Source organism: Coffea arabica, chromosome 3c (assembly GCF_036785885.1).
Source record: "Coffea arabica cultivar ET-39 chromosome 3c, Coffea Arabica ET-39 HiFi, whole genome shotgun sequence".
Taxonomy (NCBI): Eukaryota; Viridiplantae; Streptophyta; class Magnoliopsida; order Gentianales; family Rubiaceae; genus Coffea; species Coffea arabica.
The window spans coordinates 9,679,859-9,706,897 of record NC_092314.1 but is presented as its reverse complement, the minus strand read 5'-3'; the positions used below and the strand labels follow the sequence as shown (position 1 = coordinate 9,706,897).

General features: G+C 36.2%; 4 protein-coding genes across 8 annotated transcripts; 2 read left to right on the top strand and 2 right to left on the bottom strand.

Annotated features, from left to right (window-relative positions):
• Positions 1–1,301: 1,301 nt before the first annotated feature.
• Positions 1,302–4,240, top strand: LOC113736416 (small ribosomal subunit protein eS8-like). The gene is made up of 5 exons (XM_027263366.2): positions 1,302–1,470; positions 1,561–1,633; positions 2,613–2,943; positions 3,679–3,854; positions 3,936–4,240. The coding sequence occupies exons 1-5, from the start codon at positions 1,467–1,469 to the stop codon at positions 4,015–4,017; spliced, it is 666 nt and encodes a 221-aa protein (XP_027119167.1). The 5' UTR covers positions 1,302–1,466; the 3' UTR covers positions 4,018–4,240.
• A 3,830-nt stretch (positions 4,241–8,070) lies between these two features.
• Positions 8,071–10,770, top strand: LOC113737321 (receptor-like protein EIX2). The gene has a single exon (XM_027264569.2). It carries the CDS (start codon positions 8,071–8,073, stop codon positions 10,768–10,770), a length of 2,700 nt encoding a protein of 899 aa, XP_027120370.2.
• Positions 10,771–10,923: 153 nt separating this feature from the next.
• LOC113736414 (peptidyl-prolyl cis-trans isomerase FKBP62-like) lies at positions 10,924–15,670 on the bottom strand. 3 transcript variants are annotated; one of them, XM_072082212.1, is made up of 14 exons: positions 15,188–15,378; positions 14,639–14,725; positions 14,454–14,520; positions 14,085–14,345; positions 13,910–13,984; positions 13,752–13,832; positions 13,485–13,679; positions 13,313–13,399; positions 12,959–13,134; positions 12,743–12,865; positions 12,379–12,653; positions 11,970–12,090; positions 11,808–11,847; positions 10,924–11,325 (listed from the first exon to the last, which is right to left on the bottom strand). In XM_072082212.1, the coding sequence occupies exons 1-14, from the start codon at positions 15,233–15,235 to the stop codon at positions 11,186–11,188; spliced, it is 1,776 nt and encodes a 591-aa protein (XP_071938313.1). In that variant the 5' UTR covers positions 15,236–15,378; the 3' UTR covers positions 10,924–11,185. The 3 variants fall into 3 exon arrangements, with proteins under 3 accessions (XP_071938313.1, XP_027119165.1, XP_027119166.1); XM_027263364.2 differs by lacking the exon at positions 14,454–14,520 and having other exon boundaries at positions 15,188–15,670; XM_027263365.2 differs by lacking the exon at positions 14,454–14,520 and having other exon boundaries at positions 11,156–11,325; positions 11,784–11,847; positions 15,188–15,637.
• Positions 15,671–17,668: 1,998 nt separating this feature from the next.
• On the bottom strand, positions 17,669–22,115 carry LOC113736412 (pentatricopeptide repeat-containing protein At1g79490, mitochondrial-like). 3 transcript variants are annotated; one of them, XR_011841561.1, is made up of 4 exons: positions 21,935–22,083; positions 18,594–18,944; positions 18,351–18,485; positions 17,669–18,196 (listed from the first exon to the last, which is right to left on the bottom strand). XR_011841561.1 is itself a non-coding variant. In XM_072082211.1 (2 exons), exon 2 carries the CDS (start codon positions 21,610–21,612, stop codon positions 19,486–19,488), a length of 2,127 nt encoding a protein of 708 aa, XP_071938312.1. In that variant the 5' UTR covers positions 21,613–21,740; positions 21,935–22,076; the 3' UTR covers positions 19,322–19,485. The 3 variants fall into 3 exon arrangements, 2 of the variants coding, with proteins under 2 accessions (XP_071938312.1, XP_027119160.1); XM_072082211.1 differs by lacking the exons at positions 17,669–18,196; positions 18,351–18,485; positions 18,594–18,944 and adding an exon at positions 19,322–21,740 and having other exon boundaries at positions 21,935–22,076; XM_027263359.2 differs by lacking the exons at positions 17,669–18,196; positions 18,351–18,485; positions 18,594–18,944 and having other exon boundaries at positions 19,322–22,115.
• Between the last annotated feature and the right edge of the window lie 4,924 nt (positions 22,116–27,039).

The window sequence follows — 27,039 nt, the reverse complement described above, 5'->3', positions numbered from 1 at the left end:
CAATTAGTTAAAATATATCTAAAACATTTCATCATAAATGTAATATTTAATTTTCCTCTTATATAAAAAATGATGTAACAATCGATCAATAAATCATAGTTAACTAAATGTATGGTGCTTAACTATTTTATTAATAAATAGATAGATGATTTATATACATATAAAGTCAACTTTGCTATGCATATTATCCTGTAATTAAATTTGGATATACAACAAAAAAACAACAAGCTGTTTAGTTTAATCAAAATACATTTTGAATATATTACACGTAGTTTTGAATTTCTATGTAATTTCTAAACTACCCCAAACACTTTATATAGCACAATTTTAACCTTAATCAATAATATCATTATATTGATTGCACATGAAATACATTATTTGTTACTATATATATGAATTGCAAACTTAAAAATCATAAATATAATAATAGGGATAATTTCAGAAATCTCCCTTGAGGTTTTTCCTAATCACACCTAGCACTCCTAAAGTTTCTGAAATCACACTTGGCACCATTATTGTAACATATCAACCCCTTTAGGCAAAAATAGTATTAAAAATTGTATTTAGGAGAGAGACTATAATATTCTTCCACATTTGCCCTTTTGCAAGTTGATTTTTGAAAACTAGAAGATGAAAATAAATACAAGTTGATTCTTTTCCAGCCCTTTTCATATTTCTTATTCAGGAAAAGGCAAGCAAAAAGGTAAAAACATTTATGTCTAATTATGTAAAAATAAAGTAGGAAAAATGCCATAAAATTTGGGCAAATTTTGGGCATTGTTATTCTTGCATACGCAACCAAAGATAGGTTTTGAGAAACTTAGACAATCTAAACATAAAAAATCTATCTTTTTTTAACTATAATTTTATCTTTTTATCTAGTTTAATTAATAAGAGGTGAGAGGAAAATAGGTTAAAATCGTTCATTTGATAAAGAAAAAGATTGGGATGCAGTTGAAATCATGAAAAAATATATGTTAAAAAGATAATTGAAAAGATAAAAAAATATATTTAAATTTATGAAACAAATTATTTTTTCTCAAATCATCACAATCAAACCATCGCAATCCAAACATAGGATCCCGACCTTGAAAGGCTTGACAAGGAGTTTAAAAATATGTACAAACAAAAGGGAATGGATCTCAGCAACAATTTATCTTAAAAACTTGGCAAACAAAAGGGGATGGAACATTTCATCTCGACAGAAACATAAAAAAAAAAAAAAAAAAAAAAAAAAAAAAAGGAAAAGAAATAGATTGAATTAAATGACAACAATACCCCTAAGACATCTGCCTGAATAAAAAGACGAAAGTACCCATCTTCAGAAAGAAGCCTATAGATTTAGGGTTTCAGCCCAAACCCTCAGTCTTCTTATAGACAGTGTAAGAGAGAGGCGCCTTCAGAACCCCCGCCGCCGCCTGGTTTACAGCACTAGTGGGAGGAGCACCGCCACCGCCGCTGTCAACATGGGTTAGCTAATTGAAATCTCCATTTATCGCTTTCTTTGTCTGATTCCTGTGAAGTTTATAGCGATAAATTTATGGGGTAATACTGGAACAGGTATTTCACGTGATTCTATGCACAAGAGACGTGCCACTGGTGGCAAGAAGAAGGCCTGGAGGAAGAAGAGAAAGTAAGATTATGATTGCATTTCAAGTATTTGGAATAAAATTATTTTTTCTATTTTAACTCTTCATTTTTTCTCTTTTTTATTGCTGTGAGATTTCTGTAAAGGAGAGGTTTTTTTTCTGTTTCTGTTTCTTTTTTGTTCTTTTGCTGGGGATCGATCTGTTTGTTATTTTATTTTAAAGAATTTATGGTGAAAACATTTGTGCAAAAGAAAAAGTGATGACTTTATGGAAAAGCATATTATTAATACAGGGGATTGGAAATGATGACGAATTTTGGATACTTTTAATTAGTTGTGGAGTTATAGTTTTGCATAAAGATTTTATGAGATGGATTGGGAAGTATTTATTTTTCATTAAATTTCTGTTTAGAAATACCAATCTGATTGAGACTTTCATTTGTTAACAGATGATTTAGTTTCATTGCCCATAGACTTTCAGTTGGAGTATGAATTGTTATCGCAATGGTTTTCATGTATATTAGGTTGCAAGGTGGATCTCTTTTTTATTTTTTTCAAAGTAGTAATTGACTGAGGTAAGATTTCATTTGGTGTTGAATGCAAAAGGAATGCAAAACCATCGGGAAATGTTTATCAAATTTTGGAAGTTATACACCAATAGCTATTTTTATTTTGATTTTTTTTCTAATTGGGGTGATTGTAATCTATTCAATGGCTAGGTGAATAGAATGACAAAAAGGTGCACTTCAAGGATAAAGCAGAATAATGTCGAACTGGTTCACTCATAAAATAAAAAACGTAGTTTTGTTTCAAAAGGAGAGTGACACATCGAAATTTCTAAGTTGCAGATTGATATGAGGTAAATGAACTACAAATTGTATTTACTAGTGTACAAGTATAGCTGGTGCATCCAATGAGACCATCTTGTGAGATTTCATGTCAAATGAATTCTTTGTGGGTGATATATAGGTCTTGAGCTTTTATCCTAGAAAATGTATTCCCATTTACCTTTGGAATTTAATAGGTATGAGCTTGGTCGTCAAGCTGCAAATACTAAACTGTCAAGCGACAAGACAGTGAGGAGAATCCGAGTGAGAGGGGGCAATGTCAAGTGGAGGGCTCTCAGATTGGATACTGGAAACTATTCTTGGGGAAGTGAAGCTGTCACCCGCAAAACCCGTATCCTTGATGTCGTCTACAATGCCTCTAACAATGAACTTGTGAGAACTCAAACCCTAGTGAAAAGTGCCATTGTTCAGGTGGATGCTGCCCCATTCAAGCAATGGTACCTTCAGCACTATGGTGTTGATATTGGCAGGAAGAAGAAGGCAGTGGTTGTGAAGAAGGAAGGAGAGGTATTATCTGTTGTCCTTTTGTTTTGCAGCCAAGTAGTTGATATTTGATTCCACCTGGTTGCAGCTACCATAACTTAATCCAAAACAAACCACTATAATATCAAACATTGCCACTTGCTCTATCTTTATGCTGCTAAGTCTGACGAGCGCTTCTGAAGGTTTAGTCTGACCCAGAATAGCTATTTTTTCTGCATTGGATTGTTGACTTGCTTTGTTAGATTGTTTGACATAATTCCTTCACAACCCTCATCGAATCTTTTATCCCTACGATTTATGTTATGCCCAAGTTGCATTATATGGTTGAATAGATTATGTCATAGATGCTGATATGATATTTTAGTCCTGGTTGGCCTGGACATAGATAGAAAAGATGCTGACATGGCTATTATTACCATGCTAGGAATTCATGGTCTGTGAGGTAGTTACTGGCTGATCTATGATTGCATAATTTTCTTTTTCTTTCCCTCAGTGTGTAGTATGCTTGTTGGTCTGCAACTCGTGGTCAGTGCTGTTCCTTGCTGGTTCATATGCTTCTCCCTCCCTTTTCATGGGAATCCGTACTTGTGTATTTGGGGAGTTAACATCATATCAAAGGTTTTTTAATGTGGTTAGATGAGAGTTGTGTCTAGCCTATGATTGATAACAAAGTGAGACACAATGACTTGTACGTGTAATAGAGTTTTGTTAGTGTGATTTTCTCTATTCTTCTTTTTAATGTTTGTGGTGGATGAGCAGGAAGGTGAAGGTGCTGCAGCAACTGAGGAAACCAAGAAAAGTAACCATGTTCTCAGGAAGATTGAGAAGCGCCAGAAAGAGCGTAAGCTTGATGCCCACATTGAAGAACAATTTGGATCTGGTAGGTTGTTGGCTTGCATTTCTTCCCGACCGGGTCAGTGTGGAAGAGCGGATGGGTTAGTATTATCTGGCATTGTGTAACTTGTGGGACTTTATATATTGTCTGCGTTATCTTATTCTTTGAACTTCCTCCGCAGATATATCTTGGAAGGAAAGGAACTGGAATTTTATATGAAGAAGATCCAGAGGAAGAAGAGTAAGAGTACTGGTGCTGCCTAAGCTGCTGATACACCTGAGCTCTTTGCTGGATCAGATGCAGTAGTAGCTTTAGACGCTTTTGATGGCATCATTCTCTTGCTTTTTCTTCCAGTACTTGTGCGCCATATGTAACCAAATATTGTACTGAAAAGTTTTGATATTCGACTGGCTAGAACCTAAACTATGTGTACTGAAGTTGCGATTTGCTGTTAAATTTTTGTTGAGGGTACATGGTTCTGCAAAATCTCATGCACAATAATCTAGTTTTTTTTTTTGTCGCAACGATAGAATTCATATAACCTAATCTAAACCTAATCTAGGGGAAGGAGAGGGGATTCGATGTGAATAGAGATTCCATTGAAAAAAATCAATTAAGGTTGTCATATGAAGAGGCAATTAGCGCCAAAGGCCTAGTATTAGTTGAATCTTTTACTTTTGGCTAACGAGCTGTCAACTCTTGAGCTTATAGAAATCAGTGCGTTCTCGTGTCACACGTGTTAGAAGCTATTCGTTTTTGAGTTTGGAAACACTAGAAGGAACCAGGCTGTGCTTCAAGCACAGCCTAGGCCCACCTATAAAATTCTAACTAAAATTCATCACATTATAATTTGCTTTCAAATAAAGAGCAATTATAATTACCAAAAAATGAGTCTAAAAAATAAAAAAAATTTGTTTTTAGTGGAATGTTTCAAAAGTTTGTTTCAACTTGCTTATCGTGATTCAGTAGAGATTTATCTTGTTGTATTGTATAGACAATATCTTGTTGTATTATATGGACAAACAACAACAAAGAATTCAAAAATCAAATACATGAGAATTGAGAAATGCAAAACCAATTCAATGTTAACATAAGTGATATTTGTTTCATAAGGCTCAAATATCATGCTATTATAATTACAAATACATAAAATTTCACCACTATTTTGTTCTCAAATAAAACATCATCATGTAAAAACTTCTATCTTACAAATTCACAACAAAACTTACCAAGAAATTTTAACAGAAGGCTTTTCAATGCATAAAAGGGTACAAAAATTTAGTACCAAAGAATTAATAAAAGAGTGCAAGATTCAATTATACATTGAAAAGGAACTATAGCATCATAATTGCAAAATACAAATTTTGCATTTAGATTTAAAACAAACCTCACAAAAGGAGAATCGACTTGCAGAACTAAAATAATGGAAGGTTGATGAATATCAAGGAGATCAAACTAAAATTTAAAAAAAAAATACACCATGATAACATGATAAAGAGGCAAAAAAAAAAAGAAAAATGATAAAAGCTAAATAAAATACAATTAATGAAAAAAACTTAAATCCATATTTGGCAGTGTGAAATGGGAAAAAATAGGAAAAAAAATGGAACATACCAAACAGTAGGAGTAGTAATGGTAAAAGATCTTGCCTATGTTTCTCTTAGAAAAATAGAGCTGATTATGAATTATGATTTTTGAACAAAGAAAGAAAAGAAACATCCATTCTCGTACAAGAAAAAAATACATTCAATTAATTCTAGAGGAAAAAGGAAAAGAGGCATCGACTGAGTGGAAGGAGGAAATGCAAAGAAAAATTAGGATGGAGGGGAAAAAAAGGGAAAAGCAAAATACTGGATTAAAGAGTTAAAATTGGTAGAAGAAGAAGTGACAGTATAAATTAGTTGATTGTTACGATTAGGGGTGCAAACGAGTCGAGTCAAGTCGAGTTTTGACCTAATCGAGCCGAGCCTCTAGTTAATTTTATGAAACTCGAACTCGAGCTCGAGTTCGACGAGCTCAAAATGTCAAGCTCAAGCTCGAGCAAAAATTTAAAAAAAAATTATTATTATATTTTTAAAAATGAATAAAATAATAATTTTTTAACAAATAATAAAATATTAGGGATATATATGTAATTTTACTATTAAAATAAAAAAATAAAAAATATAATTGAGCTTGCGTTCACGAACCAACGAGTTTAATATTTTTGACCTCGAACTCGATATTGACTGAGTTTGAGTCGAGCTCATATTTGAGCAGCTCGCGAGCGATTCGTGAATAGCCCTAGTTGTGATACCTCTCTGTAGTTAACAATAATCACCTAAAAAAAATAAGAAAATAATCCCAGTATAATTAATTATAAAGAAAAAATTTGAAGAGGAAAAAGGAGAGATGAACAAAAAAGAGAGAGATAAGGATTGAAGGTAGAGGTGGAAAGAGGAAGAAGAGAAGAATTAGGAGGCGATGTTTATGAATTTTGATTAACCAAAGAAAATAGAGGAGCAAAAATTCAACTAAAAATGAAAACTGCCACTTGTCAAAAAATAGACAGTACATGTGTCAAAAAGATGGGTTGCTACAGTAAATTGGCTTTTTTTCTTATATACAAGGTAGATATAATGCATGGAGGGCTGTTGAAGGACGGGGTAGCCGATATTTATTCATTTGTAGATACCAGTTATGTAATACAACATTTTGGCATATAACAATTTAGGACATTTTGGCATATAACAATTTAGGTCCCTTCTCCAGGAAAAAGAAAAGTGAGACGTGACAGGATTTAGTTCTTCATGTGGGCTATTGTTTCTTGGTCCTGTTTGCTTAAATAATTCATAATTTTCAGAGGATGTACTTCTGGTTATCATCCTAGAGATTGTTCGGGTTACAATTATTCGAGTGGTGTGGTTTATTAATAGTATAAGAGTGCATTATTGCAATTAAAATTGCAATTAGGAATAACCATCTTTTGGAAATGATTTTTCTATTTCCTGTTCGACTTTCTTGTCTTTGTGGTTTAGACTTCCAGATGTAAAGGAAATATGATACTGCTCTCATATTAATGCTTAACTCCAGCTTTGAAGTAATTTTCTTGAGGTCTAATGAAAGTGCACAATTATGGCTTCCAGTTTGTTGAAGTAGGATTTATCCCATCCAAATCTCACGCGTTGTGGGCATTTGACAGATATTAGTATACATTATTGAAAAAAATTGTAAATAGAAAGTAAAATAAGAGATACAGCTTTGGATTATAATTAAATTGTGAACTACTGTTATATTGGATTATAATTGTGAACTTTGGATTAAATAGAGAGTAAAAATTGGACTATTGGCATAAATTATGAACTCAGGCATTCGGGACTATAATTAATTGAATTTCAAATCTAAACTATGCTGGAAATTTACACAGTAGAACCAAGTGTTCTGTTTCATCACGCAATTACGATCCCAAAGCCCAATTTTGTTCTTTTGTTTTTTCAAACCAAAAGCAAGGCAGTGAAAGTGGGTTAAATTGGCAGCAAACGAATCAAGTCGCTCGTGAGTACCCGTGAGCCGACTCAGTTAAAATCCGATTGAAATTCGGTCAACATTGAGGCCAAGTCGAGTTCAAACATAGATAAATTCAACTTATTAATTCGCGAATCGATTAAATTATGTGTGTGTGTATATATTTAGTGAAATTACGTATATATTTTTAATATTTTATTATTTATTAAGAAAAAATTACTATTTTATTTATTTTTTAAAAAAATAAATTTTTTTAAACATAAGTTCGTGCTCGACGAGGTTTATGCTGAGAATTCATCGAAGTTGAGTTCGGTAAAATTGAATCAAAGTTTGACTCAATTAAGTCAAAACTCGGTTCGATTCAATTCATTTATCGCCATGGTCAGGATGTAATGTTTAGAAGGGACGTACGCGCTTTCTTTTGCGTTAAGGATTTGCATTCCCGCAATGTGAAGTTCTGAATGTTATGTTGCTATCTATTATTGACTTGGTCAAATTGTTTAGCATTCCAATTTCCAAGTTATTGGGTCATCATTGAATTCTTTTTTTTTTTTGTCTTCTTGCAAGTCAAAAAACTGCATTCAAAAAACACTGCTATGGTCTAATACAGCAGATTTTCTTGTGCTCTCAAATTATTGTTATGACTTTAGTGCTTCTTGAGGTTTAAGTCTTCCTCTTTACCTGAAGATGAGATGGTGAAATTTTCTTGGCACGTTTGCATTCAGAAAATTTGTAGAACCATCAATAACCAGCAAAGAAGGATGACAAGCATTTTGGTCCAAATTCTCTCTCTTGTCCTCTCGTTATTGCCTATGGTAACTAGCCTTCAACACCATGCAACTACTGGATGCATCCCAGTTGAAAGGGAAGCAATCATCACTTTTAAAGAAGCTCTAATAGATCCTTCAAATCGGCTTGCATCCTGGACTGGTGAAGACTGTTGTGCATGGCCTGGTGTAACCTGCAACAACAAAACAGGTAATGTAGTAAGGCTTGAACTTAGAAATGGTGAGTGTTATGAAGAAGGTGAAACTGCTATCCTCACTGAAAATTCTTCGTGCTTGGGTGGTAAGATTAGTCCTTCTTTGCTTAAGTTGCAGCATTTAAACTACTTGGACTTGAGCATGAATAATTTCCAGGGGAGCCTTATTCCAGAATTTTTAGGCTCGTTTGAGGAATTGAGTTACCTCAATCTCTCTTATGCATCTTTTGAGGGACTAGTTCCTTCCCATCTTGGAAACCTGTCAAACCTGCAGTATCTTGATTTGTATGATCTGAGAGCACTTGTGTCTGATTTGCACTGGCTCCAAGGTCTTTCTTCTTTGAAACACCTCAACATGGGATATGTCAACCTTAGTTTGGCATCTGATCACTGGCTTCAAGCTGTTAACATGCTTCCTTCTCTTTCAGAATTGAGACTAGAATCCTGTGAGCTTCGCAACATTCCCCAAACTCTATCCACTTTGAATTTCACTTCCCTGTCTGTCCTGAACCTGTACTTCAATGACATAGACTCCACCATACCTCAGTGGTTCTCTAATCTCACTACCTTTTCTGAGATTGATCTATCATACAACAACGTTGAAGGCGATGTAAGCAAACTATTTGCTGGCCTATCTCCCAGCAATGGTAGCTTAGAGGCACTCTATTTACATTATAATAAACTAAGTGGACAGCTACCAGATCATTTACAAATCTTCAAGGAACTGAGGTACTTTTACCTTTCAAACAACTTGATCTCAGGCTCTATTCCGGCATCAATAGGAAGTTTGAGGAGCTTGGAGGTATTGGACCTCAGTTACAATCCGATAAATGGTTCGATTTCAGAAAGCATTGGAGAGTTAACAGGATTAAAGCGCTTGTATCTCTTTCAGGATTCCAGAGAAGGTTCTCTATCCCAGAAACATTTTCACAGGCTAAATAATTTGGAAACTCTGGCTCTATCATCTTCAAGCAAACAGCTTTTCTTAAATGTGAGCAACGACTGGATTCCTCCTTTCAATCTAAAATTCATGAGAATCACCAATTACCAAATTGGTGATAGATTCCCAACCTGGCTGATGACTCAAAAGCAACTGTCCACACTCTATCTTCAAGGGGTAGGCCTCTCAGAAACTGTACCGAATTGGTTTTGGGAATTAACCCCTCAAATTATCAGGTTAGATATCTCTGATAACCGGATAGCTGGAGTGCTCCCGAAATCACTGGAATTTCCAAGGGGTGCATGGGTGGACTTCAGCTCAAATCGGTTCGAAGGCCCTCTTCCTTTATGGAGCAATGTGTCATATCTGAGTTTGGCCAACAATTCGATATCAGGATCGATCCCGGAGAGCATTGGTGAACAAATGCCATACATGACTTACCTTAATCTGTCAGGTAACTTTATGAATGGTGAGATACCCTTCTCCATGGGGAAGATGAAGTATTTGACTGAGCTGTATTTGTCAAACAACAAATTTTCTGGAGAAATCCATGATAACTGGGGGAACTCACAAGCTCTCTTAATTATTGATCTGTCAATGAATAACCTTTCAGGCAATCTTCCTAGTTCAATGTTTTTACCAACTTACATTCTCTGGTTGAAATTGAATGGGAACAATCTTTCCGGAGAACTCCCATTCGGAACAACAATAAACTCTACATACTTGAGTCTGCTTGATCTTGGAGACAATAGATTTTCCGGGAAAATACCAAGATGGATTGGAGAAAGGCTAACCTCACTCACAGTGCTAAGGTTGCGAAACAATAAGTTCATAGGCAGCATACCTCAGGAGTTGTGCAGTCTTCAGATGCTACATGTCTTGGACTTTGCAGACAATGATTTATCAGGACATCTTCCTATCTGTTTGGGCAATTTGAGTGGCTTCCATGATGTGATGTTGTACCACAAAGTACCACCAGATGTACCTTATGCATTTGTACCTCAAGTAGAATTGGTTGTGAAAGGGAGAGCAATGGCGTACACAAAAACACTTAAGCTTGTGAACATTATTGATCTTTCAAGCAATCATTTGCAAGGAGACATTCCAGAAGAGGTAAGCAATCTCTTAGCTCTGGGAACCTTACATTTATCTAGAAACCAGTTCACAGGGAAGATACCGAAAAAGATTGGCAGTTTAAGCCTGTTGGAAACTCTTGACCTCTCATGGAACTCTCTCTCTGGTAGTATTCCTCCTGCCATGTCTCACATGACCTCATTAAACTTTTTGAATTTGTCTCATAACAACTTATCTGGACCAATTCCATCAACCAACCAGTTCCTTACATTTCAAGATCCCTCTATTTATGGTGGTAATCCTGGACTTTGTGGGGAACCATTGCCTACAAAATGTCAGATCCTCACTGGCCAAAACAGCAATGGGAAAGGACAGATTGATGATGACAAGAACGAAAAAATGCATGAAAAATTTTGGCTCTTCTTTTTAACAGGATTGGGATATGCATTGGGATTTTGTGGAAGTTTGGTGATGACAACTTTCCGGAGACAATGCCTGCTTAAAGTTCTAGGATAAACCATAGCAGTTTGAGGCTTCAGTTGTTCTGTCGGAGTTTCTTGTGTTAGTGTTGTATTGAGGCAATCTATCTGATAAGAGAAGATTTAACAGATTAGAATCTTATAGTACAAGTACTTTTTTGCTCTGAGCACCAAAATAGTACATCCATAATGTTTGTAAAACTGGTTGTATTTATTACAGTTAAAAGCATAGTTCTACAAGTCTGAGCTTGTCATTCTGCTCCCTGATTAGCAGGGAGGCATAGTGTCCCATTTTGTTACACATCGTCCTTTCAGATTCATCTGATATTTTACAGAAATTGTTTTCAAGCTTACAACAGTTACCTTATGGTCTTACAGAAAGCATTCAATTGTATGACCTTACAAACAAGCATTACTAGACATTTCAGCTAAACCTGAGATTATGCTCCTTGTTATGATGTTTTGCTCTTGACAGGGGCATTTAGCCGGGTAGAAATGCTCCTAAGGCCTGCCTTTACTGCAGTTATCATAGCAGACCAGCAATCCCTTGTTTTTGCGCTGACGCTGGATACTGCCCTTAAATGTACTGCCCCTTTATGGAACAAAATTTTATCTCAAGTCAATATAGGCACTGAAGAGATTGGCAATCAAATACATTTTACACATGCATTTCAATATACAGAAGGATACAATATATGACATATGTTGAAGCACCATCGTTATAGGTGCTTTTTATCTTGCTGCTTCATAGTCATTATAGTCTTTCAGTGAACTAAACAAAAGTGGTAAGTTTCAGAGGTGCTGTGAAGATAGAATATGCTGGAGAGAGAGAGAGAGAGAGAGAGATTTGCCATGGTCACTTGATTAAGCATAACAAACATGCTTCGACACGAATGATATACCAATTTTCTAGTACAAGGGACTCACTCGACACCTCAGAGACAGACAACTCTTTTTATTACTCTCTATGATGACACAAGGTATGCTATATCTAAGTACAGACTCGATGCTTGCACATTTTAGAGAAGAGAACAAAAGAGAAGATATTACTAGAGATGAACTTTTAGGCCTTACTATCAATGGCCATTGGCATTGCCTCTTTTTTTTCTGCACTCTGCATTTCAACAACGCATTCATTAGATTAGCAACAAGTAGTTAGAACATGATTATTTTACCACTATAAGATTACATTCCAACGAATTAAAAGAAAACCTTATCGGTAACTCAATGACTCACACTAGAATTTTGTTGCTCCAGTTTACTCATCTTGGCAAATATACTACCATAGAACTGTGCATCCTTCCGGTTGTATTCCTTCACTTTGTCCTTCAGGATTTTGTACTCCATTTTTACATCCCTGGCCATCCACGTTCCCAATCATGCAAGGCATTAGAAACGAATAGTAAAACACAGAACATAAAACATGTTTTTAAGCTGATCATAACTACATGTATTTTCTTGCCATTTTGCTTCCTTCTGTATCTACCGATATTTTAGGCTAATCTCAGATATATATGCCATGAAAGAATAACATACTGGTTCAAGTTTGACATATAGTATATAAATCATATTTAGATCGAAGAAAATGAATTTTTTACAAAAATGTTCATTTTAATACGTTACGACAGATCTGTGGAACTCATACCTATTATCTGGATCAATTTCAAGAGCTTTCTTTATGTCCTGTTCTGCCAATTCTAGTTCAACAAGTTGGATGTATGCTTGGGCCCTTCTATAAAGTGCTTTGACGTTCCTGCTATCAATATCCAAGACCTTTGTGCACAATTTCACTGCCTCTTTATAGTCTTTTAGTTTCAGTTTACAAGCTGCATTGTTCAAATTGCAACTGATCTTGAGCAATTTAGCCTGTTGCTTCTCCTCATCGCTGAAAGATGAATCATATTCTACGAAGCCCACACCCTGAGCACAATAAAAGAAGCCTTTTATGGACATTTGAAATAAAAATCATGGACAGGAGATTTAAATTTTTTTGCAGAAGTGTGCAGCACCTTCTCATATCTCTTAGAGGCTCTCGCATATTTTCCTGCCTTGAACCATACGTTCCCTTCCTCCTTTTTCTTCCCAGCAGCCTCAATTTTCTCTTGGGCATTCATGTCCCAAGATTCCTTCTCCTATGGTAAGCAGTAAATGTAACAATAGTCAAAACCTCATCCAGATGCTTGAAAGGCAAACATCTTTGTGTGCAGAGAAAAGTGCTCACTCACCTTGACAAAGGAGACCATCTCAATCTCATAGTATAGGGTTGAATCTGCAGGAACAACAGCCAGCTCTTGTTGTGACTCAGATGGACCAAAAGCATATTCGGGTTGAACAATTACAAGAGCCATTTCACCATTTTTCATTGTTTTTACAGCTCTATCAAGTCCTTCAGTGACTTGTTCTGCAGAAGACAGCAAAAGGTAAGTTCAACACAACTGAACAAGTAGAAGAGGATACAATACATGCCCACATATTGTTTGCTGATAGGAGGGAAAAATAGTAAAATAGTACCGTATGAAATATTAAAGGCAGCTAGAGCCTTATAAGTTGTAGGTTGCATTAGGTGAATGACCAATTACCTTCATCTACCTTGAACTCAAATTCTTCTCCATCATGTCCCTTTTTTACAAAAACAGTTCCGTCCTGCAGCTTTCCGGTCAATTTCACTGCCAAACACTAAAAGATAATTTAGAATGAAAATTCCAATGGTGGATCACTGCAAAGAGTTTACATTTTTGCTCTGCAGTTTACCTTTCACAACTGTGCCATCATTTGGGCGCTCATATCCTTCTCCCTCCTTCAGGATCTTCTTCAACACTTTTTTGTCATTGGTAACATCGGACACAGTTTTCCATGAAACCAATTCAAGATTAATTTGAAGTGAAGCATTCGGTGGAACACTAATTTCATCACCAACTTGAGGCCTTCCCTTCTCTCCAAACACATCTGCAATAACCAACAGTCAGCAACCCAAAGGACAAATTGCAAGCCAATCCAGGACGCAGAAAGCTAACTTACATTGTGAATTGACAGTTAAGAGAGCTTTTTCACCCTTCTTCATTGTTTTAACAGCTTTTGCTAAAGCAGGACAGAAGAAACCTGCAAGCAGATCAAACTTTTACAAGCGTCCCCGGAAAACTGGAGAAAGAACAAGGTTAATGAGGACAACATATTACCATCTTTCACAGTGAACTCAACTCCATCCGATTTGGAAATAAGAGTTCCATCCTCAAGCAGTGCCTCATATTTGACTGCAAGAGAAGGAGAACATTTAGCAAATTTAATAACCCAAGGTCATCCAATGAAAGCCATGAAAACAATTATAACAGAAATGATAGATGATTGACGCACCAAAAACTTCATCAAGATCTTTAGGATTCTGCCAACCCTCTCCTTCAACAAGTACTTTCTTGAATATTCCACCATCTTTGCATATATCTTTCACACTAGTCCAAGAAAGCAACTCAACTTCAAACTGCAGAGTGGCATTAGGAGGTATTGTTGGAGGTGATCCAGACTCCCCATAGGCCAACTCAGGAGGGATGGTGAAGAGGGCCTTCTCACCCTTTTTCATTGTCTTAATACCCTCATCCCAACCTTTGATAACTTGTCCTGCATTAGGTAAAAATCAAAATGCCACAATCAAATAGAAGCCTTTTCAATTATAGACCTACTCCAGATGTTTGTTAACAACATATTTGCTGGCAGGCTGGTAATTGCCTAAAATGTAAGAGTGTTCTTTTATCTTCTTGTACTGTCCAATAATCCAAACTGGACAAACTAAGACCTGATTAAAACAGGGCAAATTGCATTGTCAGCAGGGATGAAAAGACTAAACAACTGTCATATTAAACTTCAAATTACTACTGATCCTTGAACTTCAACCGAACTTAGCTAGTCATTACCTTGGCCAAGCTTGAACTTGAATGGAGTTCCCCTGTCACGGCTCGAATCAAATTGAGTTCCATCAAGCAGAGTGCCCACATAATGCACTGCACAATCAACATTAAACCATAAAATAAAATAAAAAAACATTATCAGCATGATACAGTGGATGAAACTCCCTCAAATCAAAAAATCATTTCATTCATCAAATAGCCAACACCTAACTGAGAACAAGAAGTAATGCCCATTTCGTCAAAAGCAATACCAAACTGTTGATTGAGGTTCCTCACACTTAATAAAATTATCTTAATTTCTAAGCAGTTTACATGACAAACTCTTCAATTCATTCAAACTTTAAGAAGAACCCTTTTCCAGAAACGGTCCAAATAACCCCAATTGGGGTCTTATACACCATAAAGATCCCAACTTTGAGAATCATGCAGCATAATCAAGCCAAAATGAAAGTCAACCCATTAACAATCTAGATAAAAATTGATTAATGGGCAGATGAATATGACTAATTTCAACTACAATAGGATTTAATGAGCCAAAACAGCTGATAACCTTACCTTCAACTTCATCCCCAGAACTGGGATTCTCCCAGCCTTCACCTTCATTAATCAGCTTCTTTTTCAACCCATTCTTCCCAATTTCCTTCTCTTCCCCAACTTTAATTACTGGGTTGGTCTCAGGCAAGTCCAATTCCTCATCCATCCCCATCTCATCAGCAGCATTGCTAGCTGATGGAAAATCAAAATCATCATCCATTTCTTGTAAAAATGTGGTAGAAGATTTCAAATTACCAGAGTACTAGGTAGCAAGAAAATGCAAGAGACAACTGAAGGCTGAATACTGTTCCTCAGACAAAGGGTTTTGGATCTTTCAGAATTTAAATACTAGGAGTTTAATTGAGTTGGGGAGGTCTAGAGAGTTCTAGGACTGGATAAATATTAAGGGATCTATTGTTAGAGTGTGGTGAACAAGATGGAGTCTGGAGAGTTCTGAAGACTTTGGTGCCAATGGGTAGTTAGTTATGACAGTCAATGAAAAGGACGATTCCAGATTTTGGGAGGGAATCATTAATCTTGTTAAATTCAATAATAACCCCAATAAAAAGGATTAGGCCTGATTTAATAATTCAATTTAATATTTTATTTAAACTAAATTTAATATATTTCGGCCTTAATATGTTGAGACGTATTTTGTAACAAAAAATAGAATATATTAATTAGTTAACTGGTCTGAATTGTTTAAGTAAAATTTGTTCTAAAAAAATGATAAACTGGTCACTCATGACTTAATATTAAATACGTTCAAATATTAAAATTTTAATATTTAATAATTTAATAATTTTTAGATTTCAATTTTAGCAAACGTACCTTTAATCTGATTTGTTGTAAGTTCTTTTTTTCATTTTTGAGCGATTTGTTATAAGTTCTTGTTATTCTTTCCTCTTTTTTTTTTTTGCTTGTTCTTTTGTACTAACTAAAAGAGCATTCTCTTTTTTTTTTTCCTTGTTCTTTGTGAATTTAATGGCCAAGTTTTCTTTTTCTCTTTTTGGCAAGACTACAGTGTATTTTTACATAAGGGGCTTGATATTGGCACTTTGGATTTTCTTCATCATGTAAAAAGACATAAATACTATTGAATATCATTCAAATTAGAACTTGATAGAAATTTAGGTCATTGTAATAGACGTGAGATACAGCCTTATATTTGTCGTTCGCGTAATTAAAAAAAAAAAATCAAAGAAAATGCCAATAGCAAATACTGCCTTGTTTTCAAACAATATTGTTGGTATGGGAATTGTTATTTCCCGATGTCTCTTTGCATAATTGTAGTAATAAAGAGAGTATGTATTTTTCAAAGATAGTAATTTTCAATTACTATTTTTTTTAGTTCTTTTGGTTCTATGAAATGGCATATATTCCCCTCTTCTTGCGAAAGACTTTTTTTTTTTTTTTTTTTTTGAGGAGGAAGTCTGGCTTTCCATAAGATAAATTCAATATTTTTTTATATAAAAAGTGAATTTCATTAACGAAATTATTAGAAATGGACCAGCACGACAGAAATCCGCATGATTGGCACGATAAATGTGTACTAAAAATAACAAATTTGCAAAATTCTATCTATTGTGTTATGCTCAAGAATATGCCAATTAGACTTTGAATTTCTACCTATTGTGATTAGTCCCTATGACAAAAGACAATCACGTGAATTATAAATTTAACTCGCACGATTACTTGACCAATCTGTCTCCTAGCAAATCGAATACTAAAATATAGCACTAAAGTACATTAATTGTTTTTAAGCAATTGTGGACAGAATATATGAAATGGAAGTTTATGTGAATAGTTGGAGAAAATGAAAGGGTAGTTACATTTTTTTTTATGGCAACCGTAACATTTCTATAATCTAATCTTTCCTAATCTAGGAGTGGAGCCTGAAGAGATTATGTATAAGGACTAATAGATATAAGAATCTACTAGATTAAAGGGGTGTTCTGACACCTCCTTTGAATTTTTTTCAAAACATGTAAGGTTCAAACCCTGACCTACAGTCCAAAGAAGTCCCTTTTTGATAACATTTTTATAATCTAGTCTATCCTAATCTAAGAGGAGGAGAGCCTAAAGAGATTATGTATAAAGAGCTAATAGAAATAAGAACCTGCTACACCAAAAGGGTGTTCTGACACCTCCTTTGAATTGTTTTTACTACAGATAGAGTTCTAACCTCTGACCTACAATCTAAAGAGGGACTTTAGTCCCTTTTTGGTGGCCACTGAGCAATGAAGGGATAGTTACATGCCACAACATTTTTTGAGGGAGGGAAGTGAGATAAATCAAAACTGCATTGGCTCAAATGAGGTTGATTCTTCATTCCTTTTTTTTCTTTATTTTAGTTTTAAGCCTCTTTTTCTAATAGATACTTCATTCTTTACCTGACCTTAAATTGTTTTTTATGGGCAGGAGTGGTTAAAGAATGTAATGCAATACTAGTTTTTCATATTGAAGTTTAAAATCATGTTGGATGGGAAAGAATAGAATGCATTGCTTCTTGAAAAGAATTCAACTTTATTCTGATTGACGAAAGGTTCCACAAATGAAGTCATATCTTTGGAATCCATAGTTGCCTTGGGCCTTGGCTATCCCAGGAAGCTTTGCAGCAGAATTTTGTGGGACAACAGAAGGCTTGCTCTTTCTGCCAGAGTTTATTATCTGTGGAAGGCCAAGACAAGGAGGTAAATCAGACTCTTAGCCCTGCATCTGTAAAGTTGTACAAAAATCTTGCTTTTCAGCAGCAATATGACATGGGATTAAATGACGAAAATCATAGCAATTCACTTTTCCAATATCACATAATTCACCCCTATTCTTGGAATGTATATATCTAAGTTCCATAAACCAGTTTGAACTTTGAACAACCCAGGTTACACGGACCATTCGTCAAGAAATCCTATAGCCAAACGTCCTCCTCCTCTCAAAGAGTAAAATCTGAATTTCCAGCCAACCTATCGTTTTCAGCAGAATTGACCATGTCCTGAAAATGTGTTTGATCATCAGTGGATCAAATGGTACCTGAGAACACAGGCAACTGATAACTTTTATGTGTACTGTATATATTGTATCTGTATATGCTGTGATCATCTAGGTATGTGTACAAGACCCTATCTTGGTCGATGAAGACAAGTAAAGTAAAACCAGTGGATAACAGAAGCAGCATGCAACTTACAGAGGGAGCACAAATTTTGTCTACTCTTAATTTTGATTATCTTCTATAGTCTGGGCTACTGCAACTCGTGCCTGTTTGTCACTTGGAAGTGATCCTCGACACTTCCAATTTTAACAGCCTGATACATATCATGGTCTGGTAAATCACAAGGAAAAAAGTTACAGTTTCAGTAGTCTAGGCGTAAATGAGGCTTTCGAGATAGAATAGCGTCCATGAAAAACTAAAATCTGGGATAAATCTTACCGGATGGCAGCAGAAAAGAGGAATCTGGCTCATGTCAGCAGCCCTGCCACTGCCAAGTACTTCGCATTGCAGTTGTTGCTGATTCCTAGCAGCAGTTTAAAATTACTTAACCTGATTTACTTCCTCCTGACCGGACATTTTTCCCAAGAAGCCTCAATGGAAATCATATGGATGGTCAGCAGCAGACATTTTTTCCAGAGAAACCTCTTAGCGGAAAAACGTGGATAATCTGTTGTGCATATCAAGTATGTTGAGCTTAAAGACATTTTTCCCAAGAAGCCTTGATGGGAAACATAGGTGGGAAACATAGGGATGGTCAGCAGCAGACATTGTTTTCAGAGAAGCCTCTTACTGGAAATACATTGATAATCAGCTGTGCATATCAAGTATGTTGAGCTTAAAGACGTGCTTTGTAGTTTCACTAGGGATTAGAGAGCATTACTAAGAACTAGAGCATAACATGGTAAATATGCCTTTAGATAAGGAGAAAAAAGGTAAGGGCGGGAGTAAATGAGTGATAAGAGCTGGTCTTATTAACAAAGTAAATGAGTGATAAGGCATGACCAGTATTAATGCAAATATCACCCCTGAACACAATTTAGCATCTAAGTGAAGCAAAATAAAATTGCTGTCTGCAGATTAAACTATTAAATGTTACTCAGTTAATTATTATGTATATGAACTAGCTGCCACCAATCTGAAACCAGGAAGCCTCTATTGCAAAGATATTTTTGAAAAGCTGAAGTTGAAATTCTAAAGGTATTTTCTCATGTACACTAACATGCGATTTTCTATGTAGATGTCAAGTGCTTTTTTAAACAAACAAAAATGTAACTTATAATTCTATATTACAAACAAATGATGCCTGACCAAGCTAACAACTTATCCATGACTATAGAGCCTTCCCTGCAAGAAGAGGCTTTGGAGGGGATAGGGATCTAATTTCGGGTGCAGAACTAGGAAAAAGTGTGTTCAGTTTATGCATCAAAATATCAGCCCTTGATGGAATCTCATTCAGAAGGAATTGCTGAACTATCGGTTTCTTGAACCACTCCAGGACGGAATCCCCTGGGGCTCTCAGAACAACTTTACTAACTTCAAAGGGTGACTCGACAGAACTTAACATTTGAGCTATAACAATCTTCAAAGTTGGCCCAGTTACTAATTTGATCCGCCTTGGGACGACCGCATAGTATAACATCCTCTTCCTGAACCTGTGAAGGGTGTGTACCACTGCTATAAGAGCAGCCCCAACTGACAAGTTTCTAACATCAAGGGACCAGGCAATGTGTTGATCAAACACTATTGCCTTGGGAAAAAGCTTGTTTTCATATGCAACTTTCCATACACAACGAGCACGATTTATCTGTCCCATCAGAACAAGGTAGTTAAGAAGAACATTGACAAAGTACCTGGCAGCTCCTTCTTCTAACTCATAATCGATTCCCTGAAAGAATTCCCTCACAAAAGATAAAACTGGTTGCTTCCTCTGCTCTGGCCCTGTGAAGAGACCACACATGAAAGCATGAGCTTTATGTTTCGTAGCACTCAAGATGGCCATCAAATGCCTCTCATTATGCTCTTCCTGGCATCTTACAAGATAGGCAAGAATTGATGTGTAAAGTACAAGATCAACCTTAGCAGCAGCATTCACATATGTTTCAAGAAGAGGCTTGGCCGACTCATATAATCCACTCTTCATACACGACTCAAAGAGCTGCCTAATAATGAAATTGTTTGTGCGAATCCCAGATGAGCCCATAAACCGTAGCCACCTCAAAGCTAGATCAACAGAACCATCCTTGATATACACCATAAGAACATCACTAGCATTCACATCAACAGAATACCCCATGGCCTTCATTTCAAGTAAAACCTTTGCAGCTACATCAACAAGCTTCTTTTTTGCCAGGAGAGACAGCAAGGCTGTGTAGGTACTGAGCCCTGGTCTAAGACCTGCATTTGTCATAGAGTTATAGAGCTTCATGGCAGCATCAACTTGACCAGAAGCAGCATGCATCTCCAAAAGAGAAGAATAGGTAGAGGGTGTGGGAAAAAATCCAGCCCTTTCCATATCTGAAAAGAGAGACATGGCAGTCTCAAGCTTTCCAGATTTTGCGTGGGACTCAACCATCATAGTATAGAGCCCATAATTAGGTCTAAACCTGGCTTTCTTCATCTCATCCCATAGCTTGAGAGCAGTCTCCAGCTTCCCAGCTTTAACAAATGACTCAATCATAGAAACAAATGTAGTGGCAGACGGCCTGAGTCCAAAACCTTGCATTTCCACATACACTTTCATGGACGTGTCCAGCCTACCAGCTTTACCCATTGAATCAACAAGTGCAGCAAAAACCCCAAAACCTGGTCGGAAGTTCTTTTCTTTCATCTCTTGGAAGAGCTTCAAAGCAGCATCAAGACGGCCTGATTTAGCCAAACTTGGAATCATCAACTCGTAAGTTGATGCATCCAAGGAACACCCAACTTCTTCCATATTCTCATATATCTCAAAAGCTTTAAACGGCAAACCCTTATCCAAAAACAATGTTATCAATGAATTATACGTCTGTGTATCAACCTTACAACCAACTTCTTTCATCTTCTTAAAACAACAGAAAGTCACCTCCAATTTCTCAGCCTTTGCTAATGACTGAATAACCCGATTATACGCACTAAATGAAGATATACCACTTTCACCTGAATCACGAACCATATCATCAAACACTGATTGAATCCCATCATAATCCCTACTCTCATTCAACATATCAAACAACACAGCATAACACTCGTCAGTCGGACAATACCAAGATTGCCTCTTGGCCCACCGAAACAAGCTCAACGAAGCCTCACCATCGCTAATAATCTTCATTGACTGAATAATGTGAGTCATGTTAGGCAAAAACTGAAGCCTATCCAATTGGGTCTCCATATCAGGACCCCATTTCCACCTTTTCACTATCTCAACAATCTTAGCCACAGCTGAAGCATTCAAAATAGGCTTCTTTAACCCTCCCACCATCACATGATCATCTATACCCGGCTCAACAGATCTTACACCCTTTCCAGAGTAAATGACACCACCTGATTCATCCAAATAATCTATTTCTCCAGTCCACTCATTTGACTCCTCACCACTATTATCCCCTCCTGAGCAATAGTTTCTTATAAAATTTGGGTTCTTGGAAATGGAGAACCCACATTTTTCATAGGGAACTGAATTTAAAGAACGCAAGTAGGATAAAAATCTGAACTTTACTATGCTATTGCAATTAACTAATGGAACAAATTCTGAACCAACACTAGAAATTCTGGTCAAGGAATGAGAACCTTTGAGTAAATACCTTGTGGGATTCAGATTCTTGGAGAGCAGAAGACTGCGAAAAATCATATTCTGACGTCCAGAAAACCTCGGGGGATGAGCAAGCTAAAACCCTAAACCCAGTGTGTGGTGAAAATTTGTATTTGGTGAAAAATGAAAATCAATGGGCAGCTTGGGCGGAAACGGGGGAATTATTCGGGTTTAATCCGGGTTCGGTCAGGTTAGGTATGACAATTGGACGAATGCCTGCCTGCCTGCTGGGGCTGATGGGTCGGGGCGTGGGCCGCCCCGACTAGAAAACAGGGCCAGGGATAGGGAAGTATGCTTAGAGCTGTCAACGAACCGAATCAAATCGAGTATCTCATGTTTGAATTTTGTTCGTTAAACGATTCGAACAACGTTCGTGTTTGTTCGTTAATTTTTGAACTCCAAACCTGTGTTTGTGTTCGGTTTGTTAAGCAAAGTTCGTATTCGAATTCGAGTTTGTGTTAAACGAGCCGCTCGTGAAAATACTCGAAATACTCGATTCCAAATTATTTTAAACGTTAAATATGCCATGCAAATCATTAATTATTCTCAAAAACAATTAAAGCACTAAGTGACTAAATTCTATTATTCATTAACTATATAACTAACATTAACATAAAAACAACAAATAAAACAAAGCAATTTGCCCTCCAAATATAAAAATCCAGCCATAAAATTAACCCTAAAATTTGTCAAATGATAATTATGTCCATTTTCGCGAACGTTCGTTAAAATTCGCGAACCTGCTCGTGTTTGCGAACTTATATTAAAACTCGCAAACATGCTCATATTCGCTCAATTATTAATCGAACAAAAAAATGCGTTCGAATTTGGTTCGTTTAAGGTTTTAAACGAGTCTTTCACGAACACGAATGAGTCGAAACGAGCCGAGCTACTAAACAGCTCGGTTCATTTAACAGTTCTAAGTATGTCTCACCCTTCATCGCTCCGCCATTCGTTAAAAAAATTTAAATGTATAATTATATATATATATTTAATTTAATTAATCATAAATTTATAATAATATTATTATAAATATTATTTAATGTATATTAGTTTATATGTAATATAATTAATATTATCAATTATACTAATAATTATACATGTATATTAATAGAAATTATTAATTAGTTATACTAAATTTATTAATACATCTATACTAAATTTCTAATTACAGTAAACATTTATAGACTAATAACATTGTGACCATACAAATTTTATTAATTTAAAGAGATATTAATTAATTGATAAATTATTAATTTATCAATTTATCGAAGATGCTAACAATTCAAAGAAACACTCATTTAATCAATTAAAGTTCTATTTTATTTTATAAAATATGAATTATTAACCATATAGGCTAAGGGTGAAAGCCCCCTTGCTACGTAGGAATCATCGTTCGCCCATGTGGCGGTAGGTGATTGGCTTGTCATGACATGGATGGTGAATTGGCTTTGGTGGTTTCCTCCTGGACGTGGGCTTCATGTGGTGGGCACGAAATCCATTGGACGCAACTTCATGTGCTGGACGTGGCCTACTTGCGAAACAATGAAGTAGTTGGCTTGCTATTGTGGTGGTTGGGCTCAAAAACCCGGTGAAGTTACAGTTTTAGCACTCTGGTTTGTCCCTGTTTACATCTGGAGCCTTTAAGTATTTTGGAGTTTTTGCTTTTTTTGAGAGGTGTATTGGTAATGTGGGATTTGCCACATCTGATTGGGTTAACCAGAAATTCAGCTCCTTCTTGGGGCAGGTCGGCAAGAGACCTCTGTGGATGAGGTGTCGTACATTTTTTCCAGCATTTTGTCATTCTTTCCCAGGCTTAAGTGATTGTAACGATGAAATCGGTTGCTTTTCCAAGTTTCTTTGTTATTAATTGATATGACAGTGGCTATTTTTTATGTTGCTTCTTCTTCTTGTTCGCCATTTGACAATGTTGGACGAGCTCTTCTGTAGTTTTATGAAGCTATTTTACTGTGTCCTGTATGTTTTTCCTTTTCTACTTTTATCTTTGTTTCGACTGCATTTTTATCTCTTAAATGAACTTATGCATGTTTTGCTAGATGTATGCTACTATTTATGTCTACCCTGCGTGATTTGTTTTCTCCATTAGTTTTCTTCTGCTTATCTTAGTGTTTTTCCTTTCAAATCTGTTCATGGGATGTTTGCAAAATGTGCATTATTGTAGTTGAATTGTTGTTCTTGGCTAGCTTTTTTGTGTATTTACTATACTTTTGTTGTCCTCCTTGGTTTTCTTCTTTGATATCGTAGCTTCAACTTTATTATTTGTACCATAACAATAGACGGTCTACTCATCAAATTGCCTTGTTCGGTTTTTTTGCTAGGTTTATGTTTATTTAGATTTTGGTTGTGGTTTACACTTTAGAATTACCCGATCTGCTGCTTGCTGAATGGCTGTAGTTGTTGCTGAATTAGTTAGTGTTTCAGCTCTGTTTGTGTGTTTTTAGCACCTTTTCTGTGTTGCTATTAGGTTCTCCTCTCTGCTGTATTATAATTTTTTTGCTTTACTGTTCCTTACTCTTTATTTTTGTCTCTAACTTTTGTTTTCCTCACTGGTTAGTGCATTGGTGCTTGTTTTAGCCTTGGTCTGATAAAATTTTCTGCTTTATCATTAGTGACTTTTGCTTCATTTTTATTATGCAGCTTGGTTTTAGCTACTTCACCTGGTTTCTGGTTTTCCTTTGTTGCAGCTCTTGTTTCAGGTATTTACTCTAGTACATTCCTTTTAAAGAAATACTGTGTATTCTCCTATTGTGCTTGTTACGACAGGGTTGTAGAGCTTTTTCTTCTTGATCATTTTTAAACGGTCTGTGCTATCTTTGTCCCTTTTTTTAGAATTTTTTAAACCATTCTTTCTTTTGTGTATGTTGTACAACCTTTTGTTTTCTTTTAAATCTGTTTTTAAAGGCTCTTGTGTTCTTGCCTCTTCTTTTGTTATCTTTTCAATCTATATTATCCAAAGATAGATAAAAATGCCAGAAGACGTAAAAGGTATGCAGAAATGCCGAATAATGAGAAGGCCGATCTCCTTCTTCGTCGTCGAGAGTGTAACGCTGCAAAGAGGAGAAATGCTATTGGGTCTTCTTCTGATGAAACAATTCAGTTTCAAAGGCCTAGACAAAATAGTCGAGATTACTTTTCTAGGACTCCGTTTGGTTACTGGATATGTATTTTTCATGGTAATCATGATAACCTCTTGAACTCATGCATGATAATCCATTGAATTATTTGTTGACATTGGAAACACGTTGCAGGTAATTACCCAGTTCCTGAAGATGGAGACTTTATTTGATGACAGTGTCAACGAGAATGTTGAACTGCATATTGAAAGGGGTGGCAAATCAGTCGTCATGAACTTGGTGGTCAGTTTTGTAGTGTTGTCTAATTTCATGGTTTAGATTTTCTTGTCATGATCTCTATTTTTTTGGATTGTCGCAGAAACAAGTCTTCAGTTAGTGCTAAGTACATAAATTCGTTCTTGGCTTTACATTTCACTGATCCTGAGAAATTTAACCTTTGAGATGAAGTTTCCCTGTTGCCTTTGCTTTTGTGCATCTACAATGAGCATGGCAGTGAAAATATTTCACCTTGAATGGTTGAAAGTATTTAGTTCAAACAGATCCAGTTAAATTCCTCAATGTGATGGATTCCATTTTTTTTTTGGGGTTCTTGGGTTTTATGTTTCATGCATGCAGACTAATAATAGGATTAAGTTACTGATTATTACAGTTAATATGATTCTGTACTGGCGCTCTTCTAGGCACGTCTAATGTGGCTTGCTTGATCCTCTATCTTGTATATCTCATTTGTTATATTAATAGCTTAGGTTCAAGATCTTCGCTCCATAAGCCCAGATTACTTCTTGGAAGTCAGTGGTGCAATGATACACCCTCTATCTTATCAACAGGTTTCCTAGATGACCTTTTACAATGCACTCTTAGTTATTGATTATTACAGAATGTTGTATAAATTAACTGAGAAAGTGTTGTAATCATGGTTCGAAGACTCGGCCGGCCGAGTCGTCTCGGTCTCGGCCTAGTCCGAGACAAGATCACGACGAAACGTTTCCGAGATACGTGACAGACCGAGACGTCACTGTAAAAGGTTGAAACGGCCGAATCACACTGAGTCACTCCGAGTCATCCCGAGTCAACTTGAATTTTTATTATTTTTACTAAAATTTTTAATTATTTTTGTTTATCATATTTTTTACAATTTTTAGAATATTAAATATTTCACAAATTCGCGTCTTGCCAAAACCGCGACCGATATGTCGAAACCGATGTGGAACGATCCAAGCCGCGGTCGCAACTGCGAGCGCGACTTTGAACAATGGTTGTAATGTCTTGCAGGGCCATGAGCTTGAACTACTCGTGGGAATAGACATGAGAGATGGGAATGGAACCACTCGCGTGACAATCTAGTGTGGATGTATAGTCCAAGATCCTCACCCTGCTGTGCGTTCTCTTGGATTTCTTCTCGAAGAAGGCCATGGTGCTTATGTGGCCAGGTGAGGGCTTTAGGGATCAGTTTGAAAGCACTAGAATTAAGTGCTGGCTCCGTCATGAAGGGAATTTCTTCAACATTCTTAAAGCATTACTCCATGACATAGTTGGATATGCTTTTGATGGATATTAATGTAGAGAACACTCTCTGTAGTTCACAACACAAAGGTCCGGGGATAATCTGGAGGGGACTAAACCACCACCGGACCAAACGGGTGCACAACACACCCGCCTGAATTTTTTGAAGCAAACCACTTAAATGTGACAAACACCCCTTGCCTCCCACCCCACCAAGTTAGGTGGTGGCCACCAGCCCAAAGGTTGGTGGTTTGTTGTATAACATGTAGGGATGGACAAAAATATCCATTGATTCGAAAACCCATTATATTCGATTCGATCCAAAAAAAAGGGTATCTAATTCACATTAATTGATTGGATCAAAAAATGGTCGGGTATTTGCTTATATACAGGACGGGGTATGATCATAAGATTAAAAACCCATAGGTACTGGACCCATACTATATATATATATATATATATATATATATATATATATATATATATATATATATATATA

Coding starts and splice junctions, on each gene's coding strand:
- LOC113736416 (XM_027263366.2), top strand. Junction 1,634..2,612: donor GCCTGGAGGAAGAAGAGAAA/GTAAGATTATGA, acceptor GGAATTTAATAG/GTATGAGCTTGGTCGTCAAG. Junction 3,855..3,935: donor CAGTGTGGAAGAGCGGATGG/GTTAGTATTATC, acceptor CTTCCTCCGCAG/ATATATCTTGGAAGGAAAGG.
- LOC113737321 (XM_027264569.2), top strand. CDS start 8,071: ATGGTAACTAGCCTTCAACACCATGCAACTACTGGATGCATCCCAGTT.
- LOC113736414 (XM_027263364.2), bottom strand. CDS start 15,386: ATGGATGATGATTTTGATTTTCCATCAGCTAGCAATGCTGCTGATGAG. Junction 14,726..15,187: donor TTCTGGGGATGAAGTTGAAG/GTAAGGTTATCA, acceptor TTGATTGTGCAG/TGCATTATGTGGGCACTCTG. Junction 13,400..13,484: donor TGATGGCACAGTTGTGAAAG/GTAAACTGCAGA, acceptor AGTGTTTGGCAG/TGAAATTGACCGGAAAGCTG.
- LOC113736412 (XM_027263359.2), bottom strand. CDS start 21,981: ATGATTTTTCGCAGTCTTCTGCTCTCCAAGAATCTGAATCCCACAAGG.